Raw genomic sequence first — 12,834 nt, forward strand, 5'->3', positions numbered from 1 at the left:
CCCATGAAAGCAAGTTCTGTATAATACGCCCTATAGAAATACACAAGTACACAAGAGATGTAAACAAGGATGCACATTTTGCAATTGTTTGTAATTGTGAGAACCTGAAAATAACCGAGATTCTTCTACACTAGTAAGAATACTTATATTGATTGTGGAGTGTCCATGCAATGGAAAACTGTCACCATGAGAAATGGTGAGGTGGACCTACAGGTAGTGGATGGAAAGGTGTCTAAACATATTCTTCAGTGGGTAAAAAATCCATGTTGGTTTATTATATACATATCTATTTACATATATATATATATATATATACACATATCCATAAAAAAGTCTAGAAGGATATACTCCAAAGTGTTAACAGAAGGTTATTAGATAGAATGGGATTAGAAGGAATAACAGGGGGAGTAGATATTTTGCTGTTTTAGATTATACACATTTGTAATACCTACTTTATTTTGCAATAAATAATCAGTTTTATAATTTTAAAACTAATAATTATGGGGCATAGAGGAGTAAATGTTATATTAATATCTTTTAATATCTGTAATTTGGAATTTCTGCCTGGGTTTTCTTTCACATTATGAAACTCAGGGGCCATCAGAGCCTTTGGGTTGCTGGTCTTGTTGTTAGATAGATGCTTTTTTGGATTTTTATTGTATGATATGAATTATCATCCCTCCATATGTATTTTCTATCAGTATCATTAGAAGAGTATTCTCTCCCTGAAATGTTAAGAAATATTAAATATGTAGTAGCATTAAATTAATTCAACATTCATTTGAGAAGTGCAAAACTATATGCAAATGTCAGGTTTTCCTGTGTTCTAGCTTGTTGCCCCACCTGTGTGCCTGCACCAGTTCTAGGCTCCATGCTGGCCACAGAAGGAGAGAAATTATTCGTAGAAAAAGTCATATTCCTTATACAAATGAAATCTTAGAATACTGCTTCATCATTTTCTTCTTCAATTCATGATACTTGTTTTTGGTGCAGAAAGGAGAAATAATGAATGTAAATGTGGGCTCCAAAAAAGTAGTAGAAGTCCATCAGTTTGGAGAGGCGGGGTGTTAGAGTTTCAACATATGAATTGGGGTGGGGAGCACAAGCATTCATACATAACAGGTGATGTAACAAATGAATAATGAAAGTCCACTAGAAAGAAGTCAGTAATTTCATTTTACTTATGTTTTCAATTAATCTCAGAGCCCAGATTAATATCTTCTAGCTTTCTGGAAGGGAAAGAAATTTTTGTTTAAATCTTTAGTCCAGATTAAACAAAAAGATAGAGAATATTGAATTATGTCTGTGGTTTTAAATTCCAGCTTTTATTTGATGGTGTTATATCATCTGCTTCCGGGGTAGATAAGTGGATATTATACTTCCAAATGCCTTCATGTCACATTAGTGAAGCAATGGTATCCACAGCAGTGAAAACAGTTAATACATTTATTTTCCTTCTGTTTGTATTTCAATTCCCAAAGTTGTATTAAATTGCCTTTACTTGTATTTATGCCTGGACCATAGCCCAGCTTCCTGGTGAGAAATTGGAGCATGTGAAATTTCATGCCCAGCCTGCAGTTTCACCTGTATAGATTATATCTTTTAATCTCTTTACAGTTTGTTAACTAAGTAAACAATTTGAAGTATAATTAGATGATAATTTAAAAATTTGCTCAAAATTTTTTTCAGATTAAAAATTTTGGTCAGTGAGGTCTTTAGCTAAAATGAAGTATCACGTTGCTGTCAATAAAATATGGATTGATGAATTTTATTTATAGTCCTTGTCATCTTCCCCAGCCATCATCAGGCATACCCCTTAGCTCTGGACATGGCTGGGCATTAAAGAGGAAAATGCCATCTTTTCCGTGGGACACAGTCCAGCCTGTCTTCTCTGAATAGCCTAAAGACAGCATGCTTATGGTATTAGTATGTCTGTCTGTCTGTGCCCTGGACCTGTTTCACCTGAAGTGGGCTCTGCTGAATATCAGAGGAAGTCACCTTCACACTGGCTTTGCCTATGAAATTTTTCTCCTTTAGCTTTCAAAGACCTAGCTTCTCTACCCATACTGTTTCTCTCACTTGAAACATATTTCCCTCTAGTAATCTGAGAGAAAAAGGATAGTTTGGTAAGGACATTTTTGGTGTTTAATGCTAAAACCCCCATGATCTTTGGAAAATTATGAATTTATATTTTCCAAACCTAGACACCTCCTTTCATCAGTTTCTATCAGAAACTAACTGGACTACTGTCAGTTATTTCCTAAAATGTTAGTATAGTAGATTTTTTGGTCTTTGATATGAATGAATACAGAATTAGAAACATACAATCTCTTTGTGTGCAGATTGCTTTGAAGTTGCTTCAAGATAGTATTACTAAGTCTTGCCTGCATGTCTTTTTCTTCCCTGAATGGGTTTTTCCCAAGTTTGTGATTTTTTTTTTTTTTTAACTTACCGGTCTTTCTCCTGCTCCCCAGCCACCACGTAAAATAATAAAATGTAGTCAGCTTGTTTTCAAGTGTTTTAACTTCACTGATGTTGCCAGGAACTGTTGGATGAGTGACCTATTGACCACCGGCCCAAATTGTCCCAGGGCTGGGGTAGGCCTCAGTGTCCAGGTTTGCCTTGAGTCCCCACAGCAGTTGGGTGCACTGACTCTCCATGTCTCCCTGTTAGTGCGATTGCCTCCATCCTGAGGGCCTGGCTTGACCAGTGCGCGGAGGACTTCCGGGAGCCCCCTCACTTCCCTTGCTTACAAAAACTGCTGGATTATCTCAAACGGATGATGCCTGGCTCTGACCCAGAGAGAAGAGCACAAAATCTTCTTGAGCAGTTTCACAAGCAGGAAGTGGAAACTGACAGTAAGTATTCGTCTGATTCCAGGGCAAATGTGAGATTCTGGTTCCTCAAAACCCCTGTTGAGGAAATGTTCCCCCTCTCCTTGATGAATGACCTGGATTTCCCTCAGAAAGGCAGCTCCTTGGAGGATGGGTGGTGGGTGTAAAATTCTAAAGGTTATTGAAGTGCTGGTTACAGAGCTTAGAGTTTTAGAGCAAAGAAGGGACTTCGAAGCCCACCTAGTTTGGCTCCCTCGTTTTATAAATGAAGAATCTGTGGCTCAGAGAAGTAAAACAATTTCTGAGGGTTTCTTCTACCATTTGCCTTCCCTCGTCAAAATACCTTCAGCCAGAAAATAGCACTGTCATTTTGCATCTTTGATGAGCTCAGCAAAGGAAGTTTCTGTGGCTGTTTTTTCCTATTGGAGGAATTTTTTTCCCACCCATTTTGGAGACAAAGGAAGAACCTCCACTGCCGGCTGTGGGCTGCTTGGAGCTATCAGGCTTTAGCCTAAGTCAGAGAGAGGTGAGGATGGGCTTTCAGCGTGACGTTTCAGCCCTTCCCTGGCGTGCTGGGTGATGGTTGTCATGGTGGCTGACCCACTTGGAGCTTTTGACAGGCATTTCCCAGAAGTGACGCCCAATTTCCTCAGAGAGGGACAGGAAATGGTTCCTCAGCACTGATAAGGGAAGCTGCATCAGCGCCAAAGGAAATAACCCTACATTCCAAACAGTACCTGTTGACTTTTTTTATGCATGGGGGACCAGAGAAGGGGAAATGCAATCGCATCACTAGAAGCTGACTGCCAAGGACTCTCAGATGACTTCATCCGCTGGGAATGCTTGAATGTCAGGGGCGCTGCTCCAGCGGCTGGACCTCAGCTCCCTTCAGGGCCTCCCCGCCTGCCTTTGTGCTGCAATGGAAGGCAGCTGTGTTGGAGCCTGGCTCTCCCCACCGGGGCTGCCCCTGGCTCCAGGCCTAATTAGGGAACCGGTGCGACCAGTCGTCCATTGTTCCCAGCCCAGGGACGGGACGCAGAGCTTATTGGCAGGCTGTAGCAGGAAGAGGGAGATTGCCTGACTTTGGAAAGATTTTTAGGCAATATCTAAGAATGAATTTGTTGTGAGTTTGGAAAACTTTAATCAAAAGAGCTCTAAACTCTTGTTTTTAGGTACAGGAATTGTTACTGAAAAGGATTTTTAGGAGCCTGGTTCACATGTGCTTATTTTACCCAATTTCTACTGACAAAAGCAACAAGCTTTTTCATGTTTTTCAAAAGTGTAATTTTGCTTCAAGTTTTTACTGGAAGAGAGTCAAAGTGGAAACAGTGAAGGCACGGACTGGGCCCCAGAGAGAAAAGACCATGTCATCTTCATGCACAGCAACGTCCGAGGCACATGATGAGCTGCTGGAAGTGGTTGTTGAGTGCATGAAAAGGTCAGGCCGCACTGCATGCTCTCCTTGGCTGAAGTGGCTCAGCCTCTGCACTGCAGACCAACAGGGATAGATTTACATAGCGGCCAGAAAGAGGATGGGAGGCCCATTCAGAACCTTTGTTTGGGATTTCAGTTTTCTTATTCCTGCACTACATGAGAGAGTACCGGGAGCCGTTGCAGGAGAAGCGGCGAAGGCATGGGGCTTAGCTTTCTCCAGCCGGCGCCTGTGTGTTCCCTGACCGTGAGGCAGGCTGGCCTCCCCTCCTGCCTTCTCGGGTCATAACCCAACCCAGTTCACATCAGACCTTATCCTTAAGTCCCGTACCTGTCAGCAGAGCACGTTCCCCCTTGGTGCCCCCACAGGGGTGAAGTGGGCCCACCCTCCACACCCCCTTTCCCTTAGAAAGCTAAGAAAAGGTACTACATCCAAGATGCCTAAGAGCCTTTTATTCTACAAAGAAAGAAAAGCCTTAAAACATAAACATTCTGGGGGAGTAGGAACACACCGATTCAAATTCCTGCTAAGATATAAATGAATTCAACTCGGTCTCTTCCTGGAGAACAGATTTAACAGACAGGAGAGCAAGAAGTGTGAAGGGGATGAGGCTGGGAAACAACCTAAGAATTGGGGGAGGTTTCCAGGGCTGAGGCAGGGCAGCTAAGTCAAAGTTCACCCAATTCCACATCTTTCCAAGTGGAGTCAGAGGCCCTGTCCTTGTGCAGAGCCCTCAGCTTTTGGTTTGAGTGTAGTGGTTTTTTTCTCACTTCTTCCATCTCTGTCTTGTGTCACTTGCTAGTTGATGATCTTATGCATTTGAGGCTCATTTGAGTTCGGCTTAAGGCTCTTCTGTTTCATACACATGTCACAATAGGTGGAAGCTGGGAGCTGCTCCAAACATTTTGAGGATTCTAAGGACTTTCTGCGAGTTCTGAGAATTTTATCAGTATTTATGGTACCCAAACGGCCCATTCTACTCCACAAAGCCTGGCCTGCCTTGATGCCCAGTCCTTCCAGCTTCTGGTTATAAATAGTTAGAAATTAAGAATTGCCTAGTTGGGGTTTAGGAAGTAGATTACTCCTTGAGCTGACAGGATTTGAGGCTCCCTGAATGTAGCCCCGCTTTGCTTCTCTGGACTTTGCCTACCCTGGCTTTGTCCTAGGCCAAGGGGCCAGTGGTTTGTCAAGGTGACGACATGAGACCTCTGAACTTCTAAAAGAGTCTACGAGTAAGCAGAGATTGGGAAGACCTCCATTTCAGTCAGATTTATTGGGCTTCCTCTTCTCTCCCATTGGTTTCCTGAAGGATCAGCCCTCTTCTTAAATAAAAGAAGTTCAATCTGACTCTAGAAGCAAGGTCATATACAGTGGCATCAAATTACCAATTTGCTTCTATCTGTGAACAGATGGGTTTCCCAGCAACATCTCCTTCAGCCTGGAAGAGGAAGAGGAGGAGGAGGGTGGGGAGTCTGTGGAGTTCACGTGCTTCTCGGAAGATCTCGTGGCAGAGCAGCTGACCTACATGGACGCGGTACGTCTTCTCCTCCGGCCCCAGATGAGCTTCTGCTTAAAATGTGGGGACTGACCGTGCTGGTGGTCTGGGGAGGGCAGTGGGGTAATGGGATTTAAGTCTTCTCGAATCCTTGAGAGAGGCTGTGCCTGTAAATGCAGAGTGAAGGTGTAACTTGGAGCAATCATCTGAATAATTCGGGCCTAAACTCTTCTCGCAAATTCTCAGTGAATACTTGGTGCTCAATATACCAAGGGAAATAAGAATTCTAATCATAGTGAAACAAAATCTACCCTGTTGGCGGCTATTTCTCTCCTTTTAGACTCATAAATATTTCAAGATCTGAACAGTTGATTTGGAGGATTATAAAGGGGGTCAAAGTATAAATTAAGGTAAAAGAAATTCACTGAATCCACAGGTGGCTGTATCTGGCAGCTCATTTCCATGTGTGCTTCCTGTACTTCTGAAGTTTGAGTATTTTTGTTAGCTGTGCATATTTGATTATGTCAGTCACATTCGATAGCTCAGTATTAGCTGGTAAATACCAACTAAAGAAAAGGGGGCTATTATTAATGATCACAATGATTTTGACCCTTAGCACTTGCCACTTTGGAGAAAGCGACATAACAAGTAACAGAGTTTCCATCTAGTGAGTCAGCAAATAAACTACCAAGAAGTAAATCAAATAGTCTATGTACAGTAAGCCCTGGCGTTATGTTTTACCCAAACCTTTACATCTTTTGTTTGAATTATTGTACAAATGAGAATTGGGTTTGTTCAATGAATTTATTGTTGTTGCATGGATGATAGCATAACAGAAAGATGGAAAATGTCACTCATTGACTTTAGGCTTTAAATTCCTGAAAACCAGGCTTTAAATTTACCCTTTCTTCCTTTTACTGTTCAACATTGAATAGTTTTTGCCTTTTATATGCTTCTTAGTTTGTTCATTTTAAAATAATGTGAGAGCATGACATAGATGACCATAGCATATACTCCTGTGAACCGCCAAGCATTCATACACATTACACACAATTCATGACCGTGAGTGCCCAGAATGTACCCTGCATATGATTTTGATGTCAAAATAATCAGAATCACTTCTTTTTGATTAGTAGTGTAGATTTTTTACCTGTCCTTCCCTCCAAGACAGAAAAGTCAAAATGTTTTTGGCCACTGAAGTTTTCTTCTGGTCATTGTGTACCATTTGTTCAGTTGAGCAGATTTAGAAAGAACACGTGGGCTCTTCTGATCAGTTAGTACATTAATTAATTATTTGCTTTTGTCTGTGGAAATGGACACCAGGAGGCAAATCAAGTAGCAAAGGGTTACTTATCCATAAAATACCAGTTTACAGATGACCCAGATGACGTGCTTTGCCGTATGGAATGTCTGTGTTGTGCTTAAAGTCAATTCCTCTTTTGTTCTAGCAACTCTTCAAGAGAGTAGTGCCTCACCACTGCCTGGGCTGCATTTGGTCTCAAAGGGATAAGAAAGAAAACAAACATTTGGCTCCTACGATCCGTGCTACCATCTCTCAGTTTAACACCCTCACCAAATGCGTTGTCAGCACCATCCTGGGGGGCAAAGAACTCAAAACTCAGCAGAGAGCCAAAGTCATCGAGAAGTGGATTAACATTGCTCATGTAATTGTCTTTTAAAAAATATTCTTTATGTTCAGTAGATACTGGAGGCTACACCATCACTCTAATGGTTGAAGACTGTATACGAGTGCCCATTGGGTTTCTCTTGCTGTTAACTGTTTTTCCAAAGTAAAGAAAAATGTTAGCCTTCCTAACTTGGGAGCTTTTTAAATTTTTTTCCTCTTTAAAAACAATTGGTCCCTCATTCACTTCTTTCTGCTTGTGGGCTCCCACACCACTTCTTCTTCAGGGTGAGACATTCCGTCTGCTTTTTTCTTTGTAGTCATAGGCCGACTCTTGGTTCTGCCCCTTGTACAGTAAATACGAACTGATGGGCTAGGTGACAGACAGACTGCTCTTTGACTCGGTCCGGCTATCCATGTGCCCTTCCAGTACCTGGAAGCATTATATCTTCTGCTGATTTGAAGAGCCAGTATCTTCTCAGAATCCTGAATCTCTTTTCTAGGGTACAGAGATAATAGATTTCACATTAATCTGGGGTTTTTCTGAGGGCCTTCTATCTAAAGTTTGAGGGACAGAGGCTATCCTAAGCCTGAATTGCATTCTGCTGAGTGTCAGTCTAGTCTCTGGCATCCGGTGCTTACAGGCCATGTGACCTTCATTTATCAGCGTATTATTGCATGACTGAGAAAAGGTGAACAGTATTCAGGCAGTAGGTCACCGATATTTCATGAGCTCCTAAATGCCTCTGTAAGCTCCAATTTTATGTACTTTGAGGGTATAGATAGGATGAACACAGTTAATTTGGTTCTGCAGGAGCCTGTAGTCAAACAAGGAAGCTAAGATAACGTACGGGAATTATCTCAGCCTAGGCAGAGGAAGAGCCCAGCGCGTGAGGTGAGCGCTGTAGAAGTGGATGAGAGAGCGACGCCTCTGGCTGTGCTCATCAGCGAAGGTTTCACGGGTAGGATGACACTGGAATTTAGCTTTGAATAACAGATAGGTGCTTTGGTATTTGAAGATTGGGCAAGATTTTTTTTTCCTAGGCAGAAGAAGTTATATCAGCAAAAGCTATGTGATTAATGATTTTGAAAAATAATTATTACATAAATATCCTATGAGTCCACGTTCTGGACTATATGAGTCAACCCTCAACCATGACACATTTTGCCTTTCTATCCCAATATTTCTTTTTTCACTAAGCCTCTATCTGTAGGCCCTAATGCTTAAACTTAAACATTCTTTGTTTCACATTCTCTTTTGTTGTCTTTGATTAGAAAGCAAGGCCAAAATCATGCCAAAGAATTTGCCATATTTTGAGTTTTTAGGTGGTCTGTTGCTACAGACTTTTTAGTGCATGAAAAATGTAAGAAACAAAGAATATCATATACATCTTAGATTTCTCCTATCCCGAATTGAGCCTTTCTCTCAAATGAGAGCTACAAAGTAGAACCTAATAGTGTATGATAGAGCATGGAACTTCTCTGTCTTTTTAGAATGATGAAATATTTTTTTGCTAAAAGTACCATAGCCTTTTGTCCATTCAACTATTTAGAAAATCTATAACAAGAATACAGCAACTGTATGTTATGATGGTGTAGCTCAAACAATGACTTTTGGTCCAAATTAAATATAATTTGTGCATTTATGTGATTATAAGAAATATAAGTTGAATGATTAGAAGAATATTCCAAATCTCACAGCGGGTACTTAAAAGCCAAGGGTCCTTTCTCTTGGTGATGTAGTTTCCTAATGTTGAGCATGTTGTGCCCCTTGAAATTGTATAGAGTAACATAATAAAATAATGAAACTCACAGGTGCTTTCCTGCCAAGATTTATTTTATTTTTCCTCCATTAATCACAGTCAATTTCTAGTGAGAGGATGTTTGAAAAATGATAATTTACATACAGAAAATATTTCTGACCTAATATGACAGTATTTTCTTGGACTGGCCTTTCTGCTACATTTTTACTTGCTTCACATCTCCTGGAAGATGCCTCCCTTTCTAGAAATGAGGCCAGATGCCTTTTGTCCTCCTTTAAACTCTTAGCTTAAGCCTCTTTCTGAGTGATGTGTTCCATATGTTTATTACAATTTGCATGACATATCTTTGCCCGACTTCCTTTATGTATTGCAAGTTTCCTGATTTTAAAAGATGACTTTTGGATTCTGAACCTTTGTTGAACCATGCTGTCTCTCATGTGCTTGTGCTTCCAAACTGTCATTCAGAGCTAGCTAGCTCATGCTCTCTTTCCTCCTTTATTTTTAAGTAAGGGGAGGGCATTGAGATCTTTAAAGAGTGGGCAAGACTTTTGAAACATATTTTGGCATTTATTCTAAGAAAAAAACGTTTGCAGGTTTGTTTGGCATAGTTTTAAGCAACCAGATTTTGGCATGCTAAGGCAGAGAATGCTGTTTTTCCTACCTACTCAGGATTAGCATTACTTCGTAAAATGATCTTTTAAGCAATGCATGTTTGTGCCTAACTCTGGGACCTCTTGCCCCAAATATTCTGTACGAAGCCAAGCCCATGCTCACACAGTGTCCTCAATTGTCAACAGTGGATGGATTATACTCCCAAATGCCTGTATTTGAAGCATCTTCTTTGATGTAAGTCATAGTCCACTCCCCCCATGTTGCCAAGAGCGGGACCCTCTCCCTGACTATTTTTCTGTCCTTGCCATCCATTCAGCAGGACATTGACTCCTAGGTCACTGGCTGCTGGTCTTGTAGACTCTATATGGTAGCTTAAGTTTCAGAATCAGAGAGCCTTTCTTCTTACCCAGAAAAGGACATCCAGAATGCTTCCTGTTCTATTTTGCTTTAAAATGCTGCCAAAATGAATTTCATTTTAAAAGCCCAAGTTATTTTGGAAACACTGAAGCACCAAGGTGTTGCTGAGTGTTTATGATTGAGGCACAAGCCAATTTGAAACTAAATAAATGTGTATAAAAATATTCCCTCTTGGCTAAAAGCGTAAAAAAAGGTTCAACTTGTGGTGAATTTTTGTTGCCAAGTTATATACACCTATCTGGACAAGGGTTGGTCGTGAGACGTTCAATGCCATCTGACCTCAAAGTGGCTGCGGCTGGGTTCACTTTGTGGGTCTAAGGACTCAGTGATCTCTTGTGTGTATTTTTAGGGCATCTGTGTGTTTTCCACAGAGGAAAGTTTGCTTTCTCTAGCATAGCTCTGCAGACTCACCTCCATTCCTGTTTTTACTAGGAAAGCTGGAAACTATAAAACTGTAACAACAACGCAGAAAATATATTAAAGGGAGAAAAACAAGCATACGCTGCCAAAGTCTATAAAGTGTTTTGGTGACTGGGGTGGGAGTAAGGAGCCACTTTTTGATGTTCAGTATTTATACAGCTGTCTATTTAGTGGTAAGAATTCATAGCAGCTGTGATACCTCTAAAACAGGAAACCACCAACTCACTGTATTATTGATATTTAAATGCCTTTTATATGTGTTTTAATCACTCTCCATACAGGAATGTAGGATCCTGAAGAATTTTTCCTCCTTGAGGGCCATCATTTCGGCACTGCAGTCCAATTCCATCTATAGGTTAAAAAAGACTTGGGCTGCGGTCCCAAAGTAAGTTCCCAAGTGTCTGCTCTGCTTTCTTTGGCTGGGGTGATTAGTTGCTAAATAAATGGTGTGGGTCCTCATCTTCAAAGCTCATATTATATAACCAGAGAAACATCTCTGAAAGCTCTGTGTGTTCCAGTCAGGGTGCATTTCACACATAATCATTAATGAGTTTTGAGGCGGGGTGGCTGCAGAAATCAAACTCATTCTCAAAGTAAGCCAAAGCCAAGATTATTGGCTTTGGGGATAACTTTAAGGATGTGCTTATTATCTGGGTTTTGAGGATAAGATTGTGGAGTGATAAAGTTACAGCAATTTGCCATGACTTCAGGTTGTTTTTCAGCCTCATTCCAAAATCCTAAGCGATTCCAAGAGTGAGGGATAATGTGTGCAGATAGAACATTAGTTCTTTCTGTTCAACAAGAATCCATTTAGTTTCTGCTTCAACATTTTCAAAGCTATCTTAGTGATGTTAAATCCTGTAAGTGTTCCTTACCTAGGTGCCTGATTAAAATTATTAACTAGCTACATTCTGTATTGTTTTTGCCATATTTCTTGGTGTGACCTTTGAATCAATGGACAATTTAATGGCACTGTTTTACCATCATTCTCTCCCTCCATTTCCGGAAGTTCAGTTGTAGACCAGAGAGTTTTTCGCAAAGGAGGAAAGGGGGAATGAGGTGACAGTTCGGGTCCCTATCAGTGTAGATTTAGAGGCTGGGGAATGTGTCATGGCTACAAACTAGGCCAGCTAAATCACAAGTCTACCTAGGTTTCATCTAATCAAGAAGTCTGGCTGTATCCGGGAAGAATGTGTAAACTGTTTATAGTCTATACTGCATGTCAGGAGAGAGGCCAGCTGGCTCCCCAGGCAGGCCTGCCCTTGTGGAATTAGGGGGTTCACTCCTTAGAGTGGAGTATCTAGCTGCTCCTTTTGATCAATTCACTCAGAGCTGATTAAGCCCTAAGGGACTGACACTCTCCAAACTTGCAAGAGATCCAGACTGATCAATCAGAGTTTCATAAAGTTATGCTGAAAAATGAGTGGCAGAGTACTCAAGCTTACCAACGAGCTCATAGCCACAATCAGAGGAAAGTCTACTTGGCGGAAGTCATATTATTTATTATGTAATTCTTCAAATGATAAAGAGGAAAAATTGAACTAGATGATCAAATCACAGCTATAGAAGCACAGCCACTATAGCTCCAGATCTCACACTCTGTGTACAATGCCATTATCTACCAGTAGCACACATGACAGATAGACTTTTCAAAGGCCAGTGCAATTTTCTTGATTACCACTCTTCCCTCAGGTTCTTTCATCTCTTCATTAGTTTGAATAACCAAGGCGATTCTCTGTGTGAAAAAGAGATTAGTTGTTTGATTTTGCTCTGCATATAAATCTTACAAAAGAGATAAATCATATACAATCGCTAGACAGGCCCTGTGATGCAGTGGGAAAGCCAGGTGCATGCACACAGATTCCTCATCCTCAATAGCCAGCCCCTTATTCTTCCCCTCATCCCTGTTCCCCAAAGGGTAGCAAAAACAAAGGGATGGTCAGGTGTTAAAATGCAGCCTCACCCAATTAATTGCAGCCTTCCCTGATTGCAGTGAAAGGTAATCCTATCTTTCTTTGGTGGTTGATGAATAGAATACTATGGAAAATCACTTTGGCAGCCAAAGATTTCTTCCACAGCAAATTTGAAGCTAAAACACAAGTGAAGAAACTAGTAGACTTGTATCTTAATCTCTTGGTTAACACACAAGAAGGGCCATTCTTCCAGCTGGCTTTTTTAACAATAAACCCAAAACAAACCTCAGAGCTGCATTCTGTGCAATGTGGGTGCCTGGTTTT

At 40.9% G+C, this 12,834-nt stretch overlaps 1 protein-coding gene across 5 annotated transcripts in view; it reads left to right on the plus strand.

Annotated features, from left to right (window-relative positions):
• RGL1 (ral guanine nucleotide dissociation stimulator like 1) overlaps positions 1–12,834 on the plus strand; it is a 234,359-nt gene that overhangs the window by 187,159 nt on the left and 34,366 nt on the right. For all 5 annotated transcript variants that reach the window (XR_012122837.1, XR_012122836.1, XM_073216886.1 and 2 more), the window contains 4 exons: positions 2,674–2,858; positions 5,676–5,800; positions 7,210–7,425; positions 10,879–10,982. Coding sequence is in view for 3 of the 5 variants with exons in the window: in XM_073216886.1 (XP_073072987.1) it covers positions 2,674–2,858; positions 5,676–5,800; positions 7,210–7,425; positions 10,879–10,982 (630 nt within the window). In the remaining 2 variants the exon portion in view is untranslated. The remainder of the gene's footprint in view (positions 1–2,673; positions 2,859–5,675; positions 5,801–7,209; positions 7,426–10,878; positions 10,983–12,834) is intronic.

This window comes from Manis javanica, chromosome 11 (genome assembly GCF_040802235.1).
Source record: "Manis javanica isolate MJ-LG chromosome 11, MJ_LKY, whole genome shotgun sequence".
In the NCBI taxonomy this organism is placed as follows: Eukaryota; Metazoa; Chordata; class Mammalia; order Pholidota; family Manidae; genus Manis; species Manis javanica.